General features: G+C 41.5%; 1 protein-coding gene across 1 annotated transcript in view; it reads right to left on the bottom strand.

Annotated features, from left to right (window-relative positions):
• Positions 1–5,013: 5,013 nt before the first annotated feature.
• The window catches only part of LOC310791468 (protein mono-ADP-ribosyltransferase PARP14-like), a gene marked incomplete at its 5' end in the record, with an annotated part of 82,125 nt that continues 66,414 nt past the window's right edge, over positions 5,014–20,724 (bottom strand). The window contains 3 exons of the mRNA XM_083653155.1: positions 5,014–5,318; positions 5,586–5,760; positions 19,005–19,135. Of these exons, the coding sequence (XP_083509281.1) occupies positions 5,032–5,318; positions 5,586–5,760; positions 19,005–19,135 (593 nt within the window). The 3' untranslated portion in view covers positions 5,014–5,031. The remainder of the gene's footprint in view (positions 5,319–5,585; positions 5,761–19,004; positions 19,136–20,724) is intronic.

Below are 20,724 nucleotides of genomic sequence, written 5' to 3'. Positions count from 1 at the left end.
ATGGCGAAAAATGGCAAAGAGTTCCAGAGCACAATTGGCTGCATCTACATCAGCTGAGCTTTTTATTTGTGTAGTATTGCAGGCGGCCTCTGCGCTGGTATTGCGCAATACCCTCAAGAACGCATTGTTTCAAACTGCCAACAGCGTCATGTGTGCTTGTGACCTAGCAAGTTCATTCTTCCAAGAACGACTAGCAAGAACGTTCTCCCCAAGAACCCAAGAACAAGAATGCATTCTTGGTATTGAGAAACGGCCATGGACCCTGATATACTACGCTGATTAGGTGATTGGGATCAGCTGGAGAGGAATAGCTTGGGCTGATTGGTTATTGCCACATGTGTGGTAAACTGTGAATGGGTGAGGAGACAGCATCAGAGAAAGGGGGCAAGCCTAACAATGAATGGGTACAACCTCAAAGGAAGGGGGCGTGCACTGTGAACTGGGCTGGCTGTTAAAGGAACACATCAACATCAACTCTCAAACTGTAAACGGTTTTGAAGTCATTCATCTAGTTTGACAGTTATTGAGAGTTGATTTGAGTTAATGAGTTATTAATTTGAGTTAGTGTGGACCAGTGATGTCACTGGTCCACACTTTAACACTCAATAACTGTCAAATTAAATGACAGACTTCAAAACAGTTTACAGTTTTCTGATATACTACTGATGTTCTAATGATACAAAGCTGGTTGAAAATGGGCAGAGTGTTCCTTTAAGTAGTCTCCATTATTGAAAATATGAATATTTGTGGAAAACCTCAATAGAATATTCAAACGTGATTTCTTTTTTATTCGGTACAGCCCTACTGCATTGTTCAAGAGAAGGCCCTGTGCAAGTGAACCCTGCACAGTCCACATAGCCAGGGAGACACATCATAAACACATAAAAGCAACACAGAATAAAGCCATTTTCTTGGCCATGGTCTCGTCTTTCAGCCATTACTAAGCTAACAAAATTAATTTGCAAATGATATATTGAATATTCATTTCAACTAAATTGCATTTGTGTGCATAGTATACATGGTGGCGTACCTGCATGCTTTTCTTTTTCTGTGTCCATTGTAGTTGAACTCTGTGTTTCCTCTTCATTGCACTGTTCTTCAAACACTAGAGGCAAAACTAAAGAGGAAAATGTTTAATATGACTCACACTGGCTTTGTAATTATCATATTAATCTTATTGCTGTTGAAGAGAAGATGATGCATGTCTTATAAACTAATAAGAGTCCTGTAAATAACAGAGAATGTTGCACACTGTCGCTAATGCTTCCATATATTTATTTGACATTAACAATGCTTCTTTCTTTTCATTCCATCTTGTTAATGTTTAGCCTACACATGTCCAGGTTCAAAGTGAAGTCGACTTGTGATACATTGAATAATGGGCAGAAGCAGTGCACCCTATGGTGTAACAAAGTTCAGTTATTTGCGATGGCAGCCAGCTGGCAGCTGAAAGGGTTTCGTGTGGGAGTATCACCTGAAGATTCCTGTCACTGTTAAGTTTCTGTGTTGTCTTTGTTTAATCTGCCAAGGACCTGTCATGGCCCAGATGCCAATTAAATATCACTGCATCTTTGTCACTTTTTATTTGGTCTTACGTGAGAACAGACAAAAGAGCTTCCTCCCTTTGACATGATTCAATGCAACAATGCAACACTGTGTCATACAAACCCCATAGGCAGCATGCTGTTAGATGATGCTGTAGATCAGTGGTTCTCAGACCCCCCAAAACATCACAGTTGAGCAAATGCAAATGCATTCAACACACACACAACTGCCGGAGTGACATCACTTCCAGTGACCTCTTAGGTCACTACATCTTAAATGACTACAGCACAACTACCTGATGACATCACAGTCGAGCAACTGCCTGACATCATTTCCAGTTGAGTGACAACGTGATAGTTGAGTGACAACTTTGTGTGTGTGTGTGTGTGTGTGTGTGTGTGTGTGTGTGTGTGTGTGTGAGAGGACATTTTTCTTTAGCTAGTTTGATGGTCAGGTCTAATTTAAATCCTATAGCACCCCTCAATCGAACTAGAACCTACTACTCTATGCGGCCTTCAAATCTAGTTTGTGTTGTGCATGTAAGGTATACAGTAGGTAGTGCACTATGCCATATTGCACGAAATTCAGCACTGAACTCCGTCAGGTCCCTCTAAGCGCACTCCCCGAGGTTGAAGTCGATCTGAGCAATGGTTCTCGAGATAAACCACTTTTTGAATTGCCAGTAGGTGGCGCTATGCCGAATTGCACAAAAGTCGATCGGACAAAAGGTTCTCGAGATATGAATTAATTTATTTATTTATTTGATAAATCAAAAAATACAGTACACCACAAGCATAGAGTACAAAATAAATCATCAGGATGTCACACAAGTCATCAAACTTATTTCCATTGTGGCCCCGACACAACAAACATCAACATAGAACAATCAAGAATAAAATGAAGAAGAGATACAAACCAATGGGCTATATTATTGAATCTTACTCAGGTTTTTAAAATTATTCAGAGAATTGGCAGCTTTAATTGCATTGTCCCTCTTACAGTATATCAAACTTCCCGAGTTTGAAGTCGATCCCATGAATGGTCCCTGAGATAAACAACTTTTTGTGTTTGCCAGTAGGTGGCGCTATGCCAAATTGCATGAAATTCGGCATTGGACTTCATCAGGTCCCCCTAAGTGCACTCCCTGAGTTTGAAGATGATTGGACAAACGGTTCTCGAGATAAACCGCTTTTTGTGTTTGCCAATAGGTGACGCTATGCCCCAAAAAATTGCGTTACAGCTAAAATCTTTCCAGTATGCCACGAGTCATGACGGATGTTAAAGAAATTAAATGAATCAAATGGAGGTCAACAGATATAGGCCGTTTCTCAATACCAAGAATGCATTCTTGTTCTTGTGTTCTTGGGGAGTACGTTCTTGCTAGTCGTTCTTGGAAGAATGAACTTGCTAGGTCACAAGCACACATGACGCTGTTGGCAGTTTGAGACGATGCGTTCTTGAGGGTATTGCGCAATACCAGCGCAGAGGCGGCCTGCAGTACTACACAAATAAAAAGCTCAGCTGATGTAGATGCAGCTAATTGTGCTCTGGAACTTTTTGCCATTTTTCGCCATAAATGTTCGTAAAGTGGCACTTATTGAAACCTACTACCCTGCTTGTAGGCATCAAAAGTCATCAGAAATTAATTTAGTGATGAAATAAAACTTTAAATTGTAAAAAACCTTCCGGAGCTTATGGCGTCTTCTCTGCTGCGTTCTGCCTCTGCTTATGCTGAAATGCATGCTGGGATATCTGCCTTGCCAAGTTGACACAAGTCACCAACGAGAGCATCCTCAGTAAAGTGGGCGTGTCGAGAACACATCCGGGAATTTTAAGCGTTCTTGGCGAAATGTGAACTTTGTATTGGAACAGTACTTGGGCTGCGACTGATGACGTTTCACAGGGACACAAGAACGCAAGAACACACAAGAACGCTTATTGAGAAACGGCCCTAGGTGTACACACTGGCCAAACATCTCACCCTCAAATTGACATAGGATGAGTAAAAGAACAAGTTGGCATCTAAATCCAGATTCAGTATGGGGTGGGGGGGGGATTGTGGTGATATAGGGAAAAATCCTGAATAATGGTCAGTTAAACATAATCATATCAGTTACAGATAATCATCATGGTCATAGTGGAGGTGGCAATTTTCAATAGATTAAATAAAGGAAACAGCACAATGCAGTGTCATGGGAGTAATAATCACCATCACAGTCAATGGTCAGCTACAAGTCTAGGAGCTATAATAGCAACCATCATGGTGGTGGTGTTGTGGGGAGTGTGGGTATTTTCAAGCCCCTTAAGGTCGTTTCAGACCAAAGATGGAAGAAAAAAAAAAACAAAATACAGATATTTGTTGACACATTTTCATGTTCAACGCTTTCACACCAAGAGTGACACCAACCCGCACTCCATGTTTTTTTTGTTTTTTTTACAACTTTGAGATGTGATTTATTCACACAGATTATTCACATCTGGTCTGAAAATACCTTTATATTCATTGGTTGCTTTGAATGTTGTCAACTAGGAACTGAATGTTATTCTATTGTTGCACTCATTGTAAATTGCTCTGATAAGAGCTAAGCAACTAAAATGTCAAAATGTGTATGAAGTGCAGATCGTTTCAATTCAACAACATACAGTAAACAATAAAAAAAAAATATATATATATATATCCATATAGACCATTTTTATAAACACTGTTCCATTACCAAAAAATATATATATTTTTTTTTCACGCAATCTTTTTCCATACTTTTATTTTGGAATTGGATTTTTTTTTTTACGTATTCCGGAAACACTTATTTTCCCAACCGGAAGCATAAACTACTACAAATTCCGTGCACACCTGAGCACACAACTTTTGCCCTGACGAAGGCCATAGAGCCGAAACGCGTAGGCAACCACACTTCTTTCCTACCTCTGGCACTATATTATTCATTTGTTCCCTTACCAAGAGCACCTTTAGTATTAACTCTTGGTGTGTTTATGCTGTAGGTAGTGTAGCTTAGGATGTTTTATTTACTTTATTTATTGGTGTTAATTGGTGTATTGTATGTATTTGTTACTATGTTGTTTGTCCCAGTCCAGGGACCACAGTGGAAATAAGTCGAAAGACTTTCATGTGTCTGTATCCCTGACGCTCTGATAAACTTGTTGTAACTTGTTTTTTTCCATGATTGACGTCTAATAAAATCAAATCAAATCAAATCAAACAGACACACATACGACAGAGAACGCCAGCTCTTCTTCTTTTTCAACATACAGTAAACATTCTAAATGGAACCCTAGCTCACTTCCTGTTGCAGTGTTTGCTAGTACAGCACATCTCCGAAAACATCACAGCAGAGCAGGACTGACAATTCTGTGAAAACTGTCTATATGAAGAACGATTTAAAAATCACCTGATCATTATCATTGTAGGACAAAAAAAAAGAAAAAAAGTTAAGGCATCTTCTTATTTCTGTCAACACTCTGCATGCTCTAGTTCATGAATGTAATCAAATACTCTGGGTACGCCTGAGAGTCGTGGAAGATGATGAACATGGAGGGATTGGCCTCGCTCTCCACGACGCTGTCGTACTGCTGCATGGTGTTGGAGCTCTTATCCGGTGGCGCGACCATGCCTTTCTTTCCCAGTGTGAAATCCCCCGTCAGGACACGACAGAGGTACATGAACTTCTGCCCTTGGGGATCTGGCTTCGAGTACGTGTCGGCGGTAGAGTAATCTGCTTCGACAGCGAAGTATGTGCCGTCACCATAGAGCGCAGCTGAAAATGGGATATTAGCAGAGTTATTAAATTGATCTGGTATATGAATGGAGAAAGGCATAAAGATTATCGGGAAAAAATAAGACCTATTGCATTCGTAAATGACCAAAACACAGCACCTGTGTTATTAAATTATGTAAGTGATCGATCTACTGTACTCATCTATTCTAAATGCTTGCATGAGAATTAAAAATAATAATTTAAGGTTTTAAAGTGAGATTAAGGTGGTCTCAGTTTAAGCATTAATGTTAAAGGTATACTTCTCACCATTCTTCCCAGCATAACTCCTGTTGAAGCCACGTTCATTCATCACGGCTACAGTGGTGTAGCAGGTGCCGTGGAAGAGACGCTTCTCATTGTTCAGGTGACCGTTTCTCTGCTTTATCTCCTGCTTCTTGATCTGAAAGCTCTTCCACAAGGGGGGATTCTGGATCCTCTCAATCTTAGTGGGGAATATATGTGTTTATTTTTGTCATTCTGTTGCATTATATACTGTGTATATATATATATATATATATATATATATATATATATATATATTTAGAACACGGCTCTCTTGAATACTCGATTCTGATTGGTCAATCAACAATATTCACCGGTCATTATTTCTCGACAACCGACCGCTGCTCTGCCACACCTGGATTAATCAGTTGATAAGAGCATTTTGTCTGCAGACACTACTAATTAGGCCAACCAGTTGCAGCTGTGGTGTCTTGTGTGCCAATTACGAGTGAAACAGCTTTGTCGTTGAAAACGCTATTAAAAAATCTATTTGAATAATTATTTTTGTCAGATTATTGAATGATTTAGTTGTAGGCCGTGTTCTAAGCGGGATAATGTATATTGAGGCGGTGATTACTGGGAAATAATGACCTTCAGGTGAACGATTAAGCCCTCCGCTGGCGCGTCGGGCTCAATCCACCTGTCGGTCATTATTTCCCCCGTAATCACCGCCTCAATATACATTATCCCTTACTTAGAACACGGCTCTCTTGAATACTCGATTCTGATTGGTCAATCAACAAGATTCACCGGTCATTATTTCTCGACAACCGACCGCTGCTCTGCTGCTGGTTATACTGATTAATCCAGCTGTGTCAACACTCACGACAATGATTAGGCACACCACTACTAATTAGGCCAACCAGTTGCAGCTGTGGTGTCTTGTGTGCCAATTACGAATGAAACCGCTTTGTCGTTGAAAACGCTATTAAAAAATCTATTTGAATAATTATTTTTGTCAGATTATTGAATGATTTAGTTGTAGGCCGTGTTCTAAGCGGGATAATTTCTAGTGAGCTGGTGATTACTGGGGAAATAATAACCTTCAGGTGAATCATTAAGCCCTCCGCTGCGCGTCGGGCTCAATCATTCACCTGTCGGTCATTATTTCCCCAGTAATCACCGGCTCACTATACATTATCCCTTACATATACTGTATATATACATATATACATATATACATATACATAAACAAATTGTATTGCAGGATAGTACAATACAGCAATAGATGACTACATACAGTACAATGTTTTTGAGTATTTCCCAAACATTCCCACCCCACCTGTATCCCCCATGAGCTGCTTGACCATATTATAATTATAAGGTATGGTTTACTTGGCTTGTATTTCCAAAAATGGAGCCTGTACATTAATTTACTATATCCACCTGTACTCAGAGGATGTACAGGCCTCAGTTTTAAAGCCACAGTGAAGTTTCTGGTATCAAATGAAACTAGAAGACATGGCAGGTATCGATTGGTACCAACCATCTCATGCTAGTGTAACCGAAGTGAATCAGCGCCGATTCCTCGTGAATCCAGAGTGGTAGCGAGTAGGTTGGTTAAACTCACTCCCCCAGTATAAAGGCACGTTAATCAGCTCGGCCATGTGTTTTGGAATTATGTTGTGTTCTGGTGGCGATATTTGGTTGGGAGTATATCACAATATTTAAATTTGGATATCGCCCAAGCCTTCTACTCGTTGCCTTCAATGGGCAGAATGAAGATGGGACAAAATGCTGCCGAGGTTTACAGGCAATATCAAAAAAGCAAAGTATTGGGCCTTCCAGCCATCGTGGATAGAAGTGTGGGGTTTTGTGTTTCAACAGGATCATGTTGTGTGTAGCCTACTTTATGTCTTGAAAATGTTGTTTGCCAAACGTTGAGTGGAAAACACCAGCCAGAAGTGTTCAACAACACATCAAAGAAATGGCAGAAAGCTGGTTTGAATGAAGCCATGGTAGTATTTAGCATCACACATGATGAGAGCGTGGATGTGAATGAATGATATACCACATTTGGCAGTCATGGCAAGATACTGTGATGTCATGTCAAGGAAGGAGCTCTGCTGCTTAAAACTATAGTAGCCTACTGTATATAGACAGTATAAAATATGGACGTCATGACAGCTCCTCAAAAGTGAAGCCAAAACATCTCGATCGCCCTCTGTTGGCTGGCTGCCAGAGGTGGACAGAGTAGGCTACTGTACTGTAAATGTGAAGCACATTTTGAATGAGTGTGTAATAGAGCTGTTGAAACGAATTTCTGTATTCGAATATTATTTGATTTGCATAAATATTAATACAACTCGATTATTATTATTTTTGGAAGGAATATATTTGGGGGGGGGGCAAATCTCATCGGTCTCGCTCTCACCTTGGCCAACCAGCATGTGAAAACAAATCCTTTTTTCACATGTGATGAATTATTTACATTTTCTGAGTCTGGATCTGCAGTGCATTAAAGAGCATGGTGCAGGTTAGAGACCCCAATCAGTCAATGTGTAGGTGAATTATGGAGGAACTGGATTTTCACATTAAGCCACTTACATATACACTACAGTGACTTCTGGGGTCATTTTACTTTTTGTGCTTTTATTTTGAAATCTTGGACCCTAAAGCTGTGACGTAAGAAAGGGGAGTCGCCAGGCATGCCCGTCTGTCCCTCTGTCTGTCGTCACTTAGGTCAGGGCTGTCAGTCACACACTATGGATGCTAATGCCGGTTTTCAGGAGGAAGAGGAGGTAGTAAATGTTTATGCAGATGCATATGATGGGCTTTTGAGCCTGCTAGCCGTCTAAAAGAGAGCAGGAACAGCCCAGAGCTAGACCACGAAACAACGGACCGTGGAGAGAGATAGAGTTGTGTGGTGAGAGGGAGCCTGCAAGCAAGGGGCGAGCGGAGGCGGGCCGAGGTGCAGACTGTAATGCGATACACACACACACACACACACACACACACACCGAGTGAGAGAGAGGAGACTGGCTGAGCACGACCGGCGGAGAGCAAGAGCGTCAATTCAGTATGGCAAGATATGGCAGGCGCCATACCTTGGCTTCTGGCCCCCCAAAAAAAATCGCTCCCAAATGCGCTAATAATAGCCAGTTGATGTACACTAATTAATGATCCTCCTGTCCTCACCTGACAGCCCCCGACGCAGCACGTCGGTTAAATGTCATGTCGAGTCCTGAACATGTTCTTATGTTATATTATTCATTACCTGTTGTTGGTATTGTGTGGAATGATGTTTTATGATGAAGCAAGCCTCCCGAAGTGATTATTATATGCCTGCGTTTATATCGAGGTTAAGCTAAGATAGTTAACTGCAACAGGAAGTGTGGATTTTCACAATAAAAGCCTCGCTAGTAAAACGTGAGTTATAAATTACCAGTAGCTAATATGTTTGTGGAAACCTGTTAATAAGTGAATGGCATTCATTTCTGGCTCTGTAATAGTAAGGGGAGTATAATTGTAGCCATTTGATTTCATCCTGTTAGAATTAATGTTATAGATCAGTAATAGTATATTTATGCAGATGGGGATATTAATGGGATTTATTTATGTTTGATCACTCATTGTATTTTTGTTATTCTTTCTTTATAGAAAAACCACAACTATCCACAACTGTTCACAACTATCCCAAACTCACAACCTGTATGTGTTGCTGCACAGTGCCAGTAAAGAAAGACAGAAACATCATCCTCTCTCAGCTTTTTATTCCTCATACCTGGAGGCTTTAAGTGGTGTCCTGGCCGACACACCGGCGTGAACTTGGTGACAAACCCCTAACTAGCACCTAGTCCATTGTTCTCTCCACTACACACTGTATAAATGCCATACCACTGTTTATTCAAATGTAACATATTCATGAACAAGTGCATGTCATGCCGTGTCAATACAAACATGTTGTATATATTATTTTAGTGAAAAACCAGACTTAATGTCACCCGCGATTGTGAAGTAAGCCAGCTAAGTATTTAACACAGCTAGGAATGCAAACTAGTCACCTTTAGGTGACGGACCCCTTTTTCATTCCAAAATAGGACACTCAAAGTGAATGTTTTTGAGTGGTTTTATGTCTGCCCTGCAGTGCCCTGCTGTCCCCTTTTTCACTGTCCATGGGTCTGCATCCCTGCAGTGCAGATTTGTTCAGCATTCATAAAATGCACTTATGTTAGTTTTACAGTGACTGGAATAAAGAAAATGTTTAATACTGTAGTTGTCTCCTTAGTTAACCTTATAAGGTTGACATTATGTCATATAAATTAATTGCACAGAAACAACTCATGAAAATTGACTATTGCACAACTGATTTCACAAAAAATCTTCAAGCAGGCGGGGGGACACCCCCCCTAAACCCTCCCAACGCGGACCTTGCCATACCTTGGCCTTTACTGAACTGACGCCACTGGCGGAGAGAGACGAGAAAGAGAGAGATAGAAAGAGAGCGTGTCACAGCGCAGACAGGTACACTCACACACACACACACACACACACACACACACACACACACACACACACACACACACACACAGCACACACACACACACACACACACACACACACACACACACACCGAGTGAGAGAGAGACGCAGGGAGAGCGAGAGAGAGATAGAAAGAGAGCGTGTCACGCAGACAGGCACAGTAGTAGCAGCAGCTGAGTGGAGCTGAGCTTGTTATCTTCCTGCAGCAACCTGGTGACACGCCGACTCAAAACTCACTGACAACCAGGACCGTAGCTACCATTGAGGACACCGAGGTCATGACCTCGGTATTTTCCACACACAAAAAAAAAAAAATGGCCCCGGTCCCCAGATCTATTAATCTGTCATTGATGTTTTAATGCGACAGTTGATCGGAAATGCAACAATTTGCTTCCTCTCTGTGTGCTATAGAAGGAAGAGAGATAACTCACATTCAGATTTTGCATTGAGGCTAGATTGGGGCTAGACTTTGGGGACAGTTCTATTGAAGTGAATGGGTAAGTAACTCCCCTGTAAGTGATGTTTGTGTAGATGGGCCATTGTATTTAATTGAGCAGTATTCTGCCATGTGACCTGTATGCAGAATATAAATTATATCATATGGGGAGACATTTATTTTTTGTATCATTTGACCCTCCCTATAGGGCTGACCGTGGGTAGCTACTGGGACGTAAGTTGGGGCTTGGCCAGCCCCGGCTGGGTCACCTGGGCGAGGGTGTATGATGTTGCGAGACCCGAAACATCCTATGACCCCAGGGTACATCACTGAGGATACGTCCCAGTTATGCATCCATGCGATGTTTTTTGTTTCTTTATTAGTTAGCCTGGCCTAGCCAGTGACTCATAGGAATAGACTACGTGACAACCAGGAAAGACTGGTGACTACTGGAGAGTCAGTTGACAGCCGGAACAGGGACGGCACCCGGGTAGCAGTATGGGTTAGCTCCCCAGCCTGCGTCTTCCGTGAGGAAGAAGCCCAAAAACCCACGAGAGGCCTTTTAGGAGGGCCATTCAAGCCGCAAGTGGAGACTGCAGTGCCACCAAGTACTGGTACTGCATGGTGTCCGCTAAGATACCATCACCTCGGAATGAGATGTTTGGAGCGGGGGAGTCTGGTGCAGCGCACAGGTCGTAGACCTGGTGAGACGAGGGAGGAACCCGGCCGGGTGGCAACCCACAGAGCCCGGTCCCTCTACGTACCAGAGCCCTCCCCCTCCCCCGGTCCCGGCAGAGTAGTTCCGGAGCAGCGGATTGAGTGGCCCTGACCGCATGACCACCTTCGACCCTCCCTATAGGGCTGACCATGGGTAGCTATACTGGAACGTAAGTTGGGGCTTGGCCAGCCCCGGCTGGGTCACCTGGGCGAGGGTGTATGATGTTGCGAGACCCGAAACATCCTATGACCCCAGGGTACATCACTGAGGATACGTCCCAGTTATGCATCCATGCGATGTTTTTTGTTTCTTTATTAAGGCAACAGCACAGTAAAGTGGATATTAATCTAACATGATGTATGTAGTCCTTTATAGATCTAGCCTCTTCATTTTGCTCTCAAAGTGCACCAGATTGAAGCATTTTACTTTAAAATGGACAAAATTTTCTATCCGGGGGGTCATAGCCCCCCCTGGGCCCCCCACGCCGCACTAAAATGACCTCGGTATTTCTCAAACCCTGGCTACGGGCCTGCTGACAACGACTTATTACAGGCAGCTACTGACTAAATGACTGACTAACTATACTAAAAACTAACTAGTGATTAACCTACCAACTGACCGACCGACTAACTGGCTGACTGATTGACTTTGACTAGCATGACAGCGACTGATTTGACCATGGAATTGACGAACGCTACCTACAGGGGGAGGGGAGAGGGAGACACGCACGCGGGAACCACTCCCCACTGTGACGTAGGAAGGAAGGTGTTTTTCTCCATATTTTTTTTCAAAAACATTTTTTTTTTGTTTTTAATCCTGCATTAACTTTTCAAATGGACCTAGGGACAAGGTTAAGTATACATTTAGTAAAGGAATTACCCTGCTCCATGCTCTTTAACGATGCTTCTCTCCCCTCTCCCTTCACACGTGTTCGTACGCGTTCACCTCAACTCGGCAGTTCTCGGCTGAGATGAGATGTCTCGAGTGGGTCTGACTACTGAGACTAACTGGAGCATACCTTCCCAAACTCTCCTCATTTCCACAGTCTTTTTCTTGCTGCCTTATTCCTCTGGTGGAATAAAATTCGATCTCCTTGATCAGCCAATAATACGGTCGTTTTCAATTCAACCAGAGAGACACATTTCTAGAATGACAGATGATTTATTAGATGATAAGATACATGAGCCTGTAGGCACATAAGATATAATTTATTTTTGTCGATTAGACTCTATCATAACGTCAGCTTGATTATGACGTCATGATCAGCAGGGGTAGTGCAGCCAGGGGGGGGAGTAGCGATTGTCTTTTCTGATATGTTTCAATGTAAGCAGGTAACATTTGGAGACTTTCCATTGTTTGAATACCTTGCTGCTATTCTGAAATGCTCAACCACTGTGTTACTGCTGAATATCTATAGACCACCAAAATACTCAGCCAGCTTTCTCGTTGAATTTGCTGATCTTCTCTCCTTAATTTTCATTGAACATGACTGTATATCTATTGCTGGGGATTTCAATATTCATATTGATAACCCGACGGATAATTTTGCCAAAGAACTGAATATCTTACTTGATACTTTTGATCTGTCTCAACATGTTTCAGGGCCTACTCACAACCGAGGCCATACCCTGGATTTAGTTATTACTAGGGGCTTCAAGTCCTCTTCTGTGTCGACCATTGATGTTGCGTTGTCTGACCATCTTTGCATCTTTTTTGAAATGGAAATCTCCCCTGAGATCATTAATAGGTCACAAACCGTTAAAAGACGAGACATTAATGCAGGCACCAGCGCGCTGTTTATGGAGACATTTTCTTTATCTCCTCCCACATCAGCTTCTGTCAATGAGATTCTTGATAACTTCAATTCAACAATTCTGAATACTATTGATAGTGTGGCGCCTGTTAGATTAAAATTGCTGTCTGGCAAAATTAAAGCACCCTGGCGAAATTCTGCATCCGTTAGATGCAAAAAGAAAGATTGCAGGAAAGCTGAGCGTAAATGGCGGAAAACTAATCTTCACATTCACTATGATATTTACAAAGAAAGCCTTCACTCCTACAACCTCGAACTGAAAAGGTCGAGACAATCGTTCGTTTCCGAGATAATTAACAAAAATGTGAACAATGCACGCACTCTATTTGCCACAGTTGATAGACTGACTAATCCGCCTCTCTGTGTAGCACCTGAATTCCTCTCTACTGTCAAATGTAATGAGTTTGCTGCCTTTTTTAACGGATAAAATTATTAATATCAGGCAGGCTATTAGTGGCTCCACACCAAGAAATGCTGTGACATCATCCTACCCGCAGATCCCTAGTTCTATAAATTTGTCCCAGTTCAGCGTTATCGACCACGACATCTTAGAGGAAACTGTGCAAGGCCTTAAATCATCTTCGTGCTGTCTCGATACCCTTCCAACAAGCTTTTTTAAAAGCGTTTATAACTGTCTGTCGTCGGACCTATTGCAAATAGTTAATAGATCCCTTGTGACCGGCACTTTTCCTGAGTCCCTGAAAACTGCAGTTTCCCTTCCCCTTCCCCTCTCCTGCTCTCTCCTCTTGCTCCTTCCCCACCTCCTATACCCTCCAACATCTCCCATTCCCTCCCCAAGCCCATGACTCTCTCACATTCCCCCTGCTCTTCCCCCTTCTCCTGCTCTCTCCTCTGCTCTCTCTTCATTTCTATATTTTCTATATTATCAATTGTTCAAATGTTATCTTTATTCTGTATATTCTTGTTACTGTTGTGTCAGCTAGAATCAGCTAGACATACTTTCTGTGAAGCCCTCTGAGACATGCTTGTGAATTAGGGCTATATAAATAAACTTGACTTGACTTGACTTAAACCCCTACTAAAAAAGCGTAGCCTTGATGCATCGGTAATCAGTAACTACAGACCAATATCTAATCTCCCCTTTATAGCCAAAATAATTGAAAAGGTTGTTTACCTACAACTCAATAGATTCCTAACCTCAAATGATGTCCTAGATAAACTCCAATCAGGCTTTCGCCCCCATCACAGCACTGAAACCGCGCTTACTAAAGTCATAAATGACATCAGAATGAACACAGACTCAGGCAAAAATTCGATTCTAGTGCTACTGGATCTTAGCGCTGCATTTGACACTGTTGACCACTCAATTTTATTGGACAGACTGGAAAACTGGGTTGGGCTATCGGGTACAGTCCTCCAGTGGTTCAAGTCCTATCTTCAAGACAGGAAGTACTTCGTCTCCATTGGCAATTACACATCTGACCTAACTAGGATGACCTGTGGGGTGCCTCAAGGATCCATTATGGGGCCCGTTCTCTTCAACCTTTATATGCTCCCTCTAGGCCTAATTATGCAAAAAAACAAAGTAGCCTATCATAACTATGCAGACGACACTCAGTTGTATATAACTCTTTCCTCAGCTGACTATGCCCCCATATAATCATTGTGCCAGTGCATTGATCAAATAAATAACTGGATGTGCCAGAATTTCCTACAGCTAAACAAAGACAAAACTGAGGTGATCGTGTTTGGCCCCAAAGAACAAAGGCTTAAAATCACTGTACGCCTTGAGTCTCTATCCCTGAAGCCTAAGGATCAAGTCAAAAATCTTGGAGTTATTATTGATTCCGATCTCAACTTTAACTCCCACACAAGTCAATTAGAAAATCTGCTTTTTATCATCTTAAAAATATAGCAAGAATTAGGGGATACATGTCCAGACAGGATCTAGAAAAACTAATTCACGCCTTCATTTATAGTAGGTTAGACTACTGCAATAGCCTTTTTTCTGGTCTCTCCAAAAAAGAACTTAGGCAACTTCAACTCATTCAGAATGCTGCTGCTAGAGTTCTAACGAAGACTAAGAAAGCTGATCATATCACTCCAGTTCTTAAGTCCTTACACTGGTTGCCAGTGTGTCAGAGAATAGATTTTAAAATACTGTTATTAGTCTATAAATCACTTAATGGCCTAGGCCCAAAATACATAGCTGAATTGCACCCATGCTACGAACCGTCTAGAACTCTTAGGTCAACAGGGTCCAGCTTATTAACTGTCCCTAGGATCAAATCAAATCACGGGAAGGCTGCATTTACCCACTATGCCTCTGCTAGCTGGAACAAATTGCCTGAAGACCTCAGATCTGCCCCAACCTTACTTACTTTTAAAAATAGACTAAAGACTTTTATGTTTACCATCGCTTTTAACTGCTGACAGCTACTATGCAAACCCAATAAGTCCTCTATAAGTTTTAGCTCTTTCTGCAACTGCCGCGCCTGTTGCTTATTGCACTTTTTATACTATTTTTTTTTAAGTTTTGTTGTGATGCTTTTAAATGTCCATTTTATTTCTTCTTTTCGTTTATTTTCCTGTGTGCTTAATGAAGTTGCTTAATGCACTTTTTATACTCTTTTTTTAAAGTTTTGTTGTGATGCTTTTAAATGTCCATTTTACTCTCTTCTTTTCTTTTCTTTTCCTGTCAACCATTTTATGTGAAGCACTTTGAATTGCCTCTGTGTATGAAATGTGCTATACAAATAAACTTGACTTGACTTGACTTGACAGAGTTTTATGAATGAGTGGGCGTGACAATTAGAGGGTTTCTCTTAAGCGGGAAAGAAGTGAATGACTGAAGAGCTGAATGAGTGCCCGTGACAACTAAAGGGATTCTCCTAGAAACGGGAAACTGCGGGGTGATTAAGAAGTGAGTATGACAACTAGAGGGTTTCTCCTAGGAGAGTGAATACATAAAAAGAGAGTGAATGATGATAATACAGTCTCTCTTAAAGAATTTTCACTTAAGCTTCATTTGTTTGAGAGAGCAAAAAGACCGACCGGACTAGGCCGCAGGCAGGCGTGATTTCCTAGCGACTGGCCAGGGAAAAGGCTTCACTGCCCGGCTGCTCTCCTCTGCTGCACGTACAGCTCACTCCAGTCCTGAGGGTTGCGCAGGCATATAAGGAAATATCCAATCCCCTCGCTGAGGTCTCATTTAGTATTTCATAACCAGTTTAAAAGTTCCGTGTGTAGGGATTTAATTACAAACATTATGTCCCGTTCTTTTTTATAGCCTGCATCATCATATCGCATAGCAGCAGCAAAGTCACACCCTCTTCTGCATTCAGCACACAAACCAAGGGATTTCATCCGCCATTCATTTTTAGTAACATTTGTATAAAAATCGTTTTACTTGGTCAAACCAAGTGATTCAACTATGTTTAGAATCAGAAGAGACATAACATTTCACCCGGACTGCATGGGGGGGAAGGAATATATCAGTTTAATAAAAAATTAAAAAAAGAATTAAAAATTAATTAAAAATCATCGATTATTAAAATAATAAAGCAGATGAAAATCGAATTTGATTATAGAGTCAGATTGACAGCCCTACTGTGTAATGTGTATGATCTCTGTACTGGTGTGCATGTTCATTGTGATGTTGTTGATTAATGTGTTTTTGTAATGCAATGGCTTGGAGCCCAAGACAAGTTTCCCTGTGGGACAATAAAAAATATACCTTACCTTATCTACTGACAAATCCTACTCAAGTACACAGAAGTAAAATTACTAGTCCAGGAAATTAATTTCAAGAGTGAAAAAAGTAGCCTATTTAAAAGTACTCGAGTAAAAGTAAGTAGCATACTGTAAAAATCTTGTATACTGTAAGCTATTATGATTATTTACCTTAATAATTACATTTCACACATCCAGCATGTTACCAGTTACCTAAGCTGTCCCTGTGTTTGTCTGTCTGTCCTGTCTTTCATACTAAACAGCTTGAGATGCTACCAGGGATGCTCAGTTTGGCAATTCTCTCCTAGATGAGCTAGAGCTGCTAGCAGCAGCAATATCAAAATCAGATACGTTTTGCTATCGCTATCAGCAGTGTCAAATGAAATGGAGATTTCTGAACTAATGTGACGATGGGGATCATTACAATTTTGTTGATTGTCTACACCTGTCCTTGACCACTGCATTAACCAGTTTGAGCACCCAAAATGCGGAAGGGCTGGGCCCTCCACGGATAAATGTGGCTTGACCCAAGTTATGGCCTTTTCAATTTTGAAATATTCCTATAGCACCCCTATAAGCGAAATGACACCCACAAAACTGGACTAGCTCCGAGTACATACCTGTACACCTGTACCAAGTTTGGTTTGCATGGGACAATGCGTTCTTGAGTTATGGTGATTTTTCTGAAATAGGCTGCACCCACAACATTTTGGAAGTCGATTATATCGCAACGGTGCAGACTTTCAAAAACCGTGAAAGAGGTTTTGTGCATGACAGTCCAGACATAGTGTGTGTCATGGTTTGGTGAAGATTTGGCAGAAATTGTAGGAGGAGTAGCGAAAAAACAGTTTTAGCCAAAATGGCAAAATCTAGTTAGACAGAAATAGATGGAGCCTATATCAGTAGATCCGTAAGGACCCAAGGAATCCAGGGGAGGGGAGAAATTATTTTAATTTTGATTGTAGACGGTAGGGTTCAAAAGTTATGAACCAAAACGTAAAGAGGGTTGTTATAGCGCCACCATCAGGTAAATTGTTTTTTAGCCCATAGGACTCTATGAACGTACCTACCGAGGTGATAGCTGTAGCTCTTATAGTTTCTGAGCAACAGGAGGAACACACAGACAGACAGACAGACACACACACACACACACACACACACACACACACACACACACACACACAAACTAAAACATGATCCCTCCGGCATTCGCCTGGCAGGCATAGGATTACGCATAATGCATATAACAAGAATATTTAAAAATGGCAGCTCATATCAAAAGTTTGACCTCTTTTCCTGCCACTGGCGCCGGAACAAGGGGGACATGGGGACATTTTGTCCCCCTTAAAATTTGGTCCCCCTAAAAATTTTTTTTTTTTTTTTTTTTTTTTAATCTGAGGGGACAACTGCCCCTGACGCTTAGAGCCCACTTTACACTGTTTACACAGCCTGTGATGCTTGTTAAAGCTGTGATCGCTGTGGGATTATTACACCTGAGACGGACAGACCCAGGGATCAAGTTACAGAGAGCCCACTTTACACTGTTTACACAGCCTGTGACACTTGTTAAAGCCGTGATCATTGTGGGATTATTACACCTGAGAGACAGACAGACCTGGACTCTGTACTGCACTCACTGTCATTGGCTGCTGCTATAATCGTATACGGTTATTGTTATTTTATTTTTGTGTTGAGATGACAAGTTTTGCAGTGTGTTTCGAAGTGATAATAATAATAATAATAATAAGTTCAGTGTTTCTGCCTGTGTTGCTGTCTGTTGTAGTGTAATTATAAAATGACCTAAAGGGAGAGAGCAGGTCACCAAGTGAGTGAGAAAAGGAAAAATACTGAATAATTACATCACTACAGTATAATCCTAATGTTAATTTAAAATGAGATATTCATCTAAATATGGCTAAAAATCATCCAAACGTCCATAAAAACGTCAATTTTTCGTCGGCGCCCTTATGGGCGCCGAAAGAAAACATAAAAAAAACATAAAAAAAAATAAAAAAAAATTGTCCCCCTTATTGCAAACTCATTCCGGCGCCACTGCTTCCTGCAACACTTGTGTACAACATGCACTTCACATAAATTGAATTCAATTAACTTGTGTCAAAACGTGTCTTATTAAAGTGAATCTGTGATCAATTCAATAATCTTAGCAAGTGTTGCTTTGATGATGCTCCCAAGAAACATTCAATATAATGCGATAACTAAAACATTACGCATTAACTACGGGGCACGTTACATGTAGACTACCTTAATAACTGTTAGATTGCATGTGGCCTGGAACAGATCCAGGACTTCAGTGTACTCTGCAGTTCCATCCTGGATGTTGACGACCTTACACAGCTCGTTGTCTGGCATGTCATCCCAGTGCTGAGGCAGAGCTGGAAGAATAATGGACAGGAAAGATTTAGATTGACTTACTCTTGGGACATAACACTATTTCAATCATGAGAGACCGGTCGGTAAAGTTTAACAAGAGACTTTATTTAGCAAGTGGCATGCATGGCAAGTACTTTGGCGTATGACTCCATTGTAAGATGGCGCTCCTCTTTAGGCGAGAGAGGGCGCCATCTATTGTGGCTAGAGAGAAACCCCCCCGGGATGTAACACTATTTGGGCATTTGCTTTAATCAACTTTAGAATACCAGGTCTGCAAAGTTTACCACATCTATCGATACTATAATTGCGGAAGCGTCTGTCTCTCTCTCTGTCTCTCTCTCTCTCTCTCTGTCTGTCCTTCGCGGATCTCGAGAACCGTTGGTCGGATCGACTTGAAACTCGGGGGGTGCGCTGAAGGCGACCCGACGGAGGGCGGTGCCCTGTTTTCGTGCGATTCGGACGCGAAACACGTTTGATATTTGAATATGTGTCTTCAGTTCTGCGCTCCCTTCAAGCTCCAACTGATCGTTAGGGAGGTATGAACAGTCAACACAGGGTTGTTAATTAAGTCAACATGGACTCCTAAGTTGAGAGGGGGGGGGGTTAAGTCAACATGAGAGAGAATGGTAGGAGAACATGTATTTGTAAGCTGAATAAGCAGCATTAATATTCAAGTCTGCTATGAATAAAATCAAGGGGAAATAATCAGTAGAGCTCATGGGTCTTAGTTAAGTGAGATTTCTGAGAGATTTTTATGTGGCTATAATGGTAGGCTATAATGAGTCATGCATTCAGAAATAATATCCTCTAGGGCAGTGGTTCTCAAATGGGGGTCCGGGGACCCTCAGGGGTCCATGGTCCGCGATAAGTTTTCGGGGGGGGGGGGGGGGACTTTTTGTGTGTGCAAAAGCTTCATAGTTCAACGAAAATATGTTATGCTTTAAATCTAAAATGGTTCATGGATTACGTTGAGATGTAGAACAGGTGCGCTTCCTCAATTGCCTGCTTGGCTGTGGGTGAGAATAGCGGCACTCCAAAAAGTTAAATGCAACACTTTTGCTCAGGTTTCCATTTTTATTTCAGGCTAGACTGACGCGTTTTGGCCATGGGCCTTCATCAGAGCATCATACAAAATGATGGTACCAGCCTCTTTTTTTCAATCTCTGGGTCTGAGCAGATTGTCCTTGATTTATCATAGTATTGTGTACAATTCCTTGTTGTCTGTATGCCTTGATGTTGATCCAAGTGTCCCTAAACTTCAGAATTCTTGTCAAACGTGATTTTCTTAGAATATAGCCTAATGTCACTATTATAAAAATTTACTGTGTCTATGCAACTCTTTATGAAGTCACTGTTGTATCATGTACTTTTTTCTATATTGTATTGCTATATTTCTATGTTGTATTAACTTTAAGCAAGTACCTCCCCCTACACAGGTGGGGATGATTATTTTACCTGCATTATAAAAAGAGGCAGGTACCATCATTTTGTATGATGCTCTGATGAAGGCCCATGGCCGAAACACGTCAGTCTAGCCTGAAATAAAAATGGAAACCTGAGCAAAAGTCTTGCATTTTACTTTTTGGAGTGC

Source organism: Poromitra crassiceps (assembly GCF_964638095.1).
Source record: "Poromitra crassiceps genome assembly, chromosome: 16".
NCBI lineage: Eukaryota > Metazoa > Chordata > Actinopteri > Beryciformes > Melamphaidae > Poromitra > Poromitra crassiceps.
This window is presented reverse-complemented; position numbering and strand designations above follow the sequence as displayed.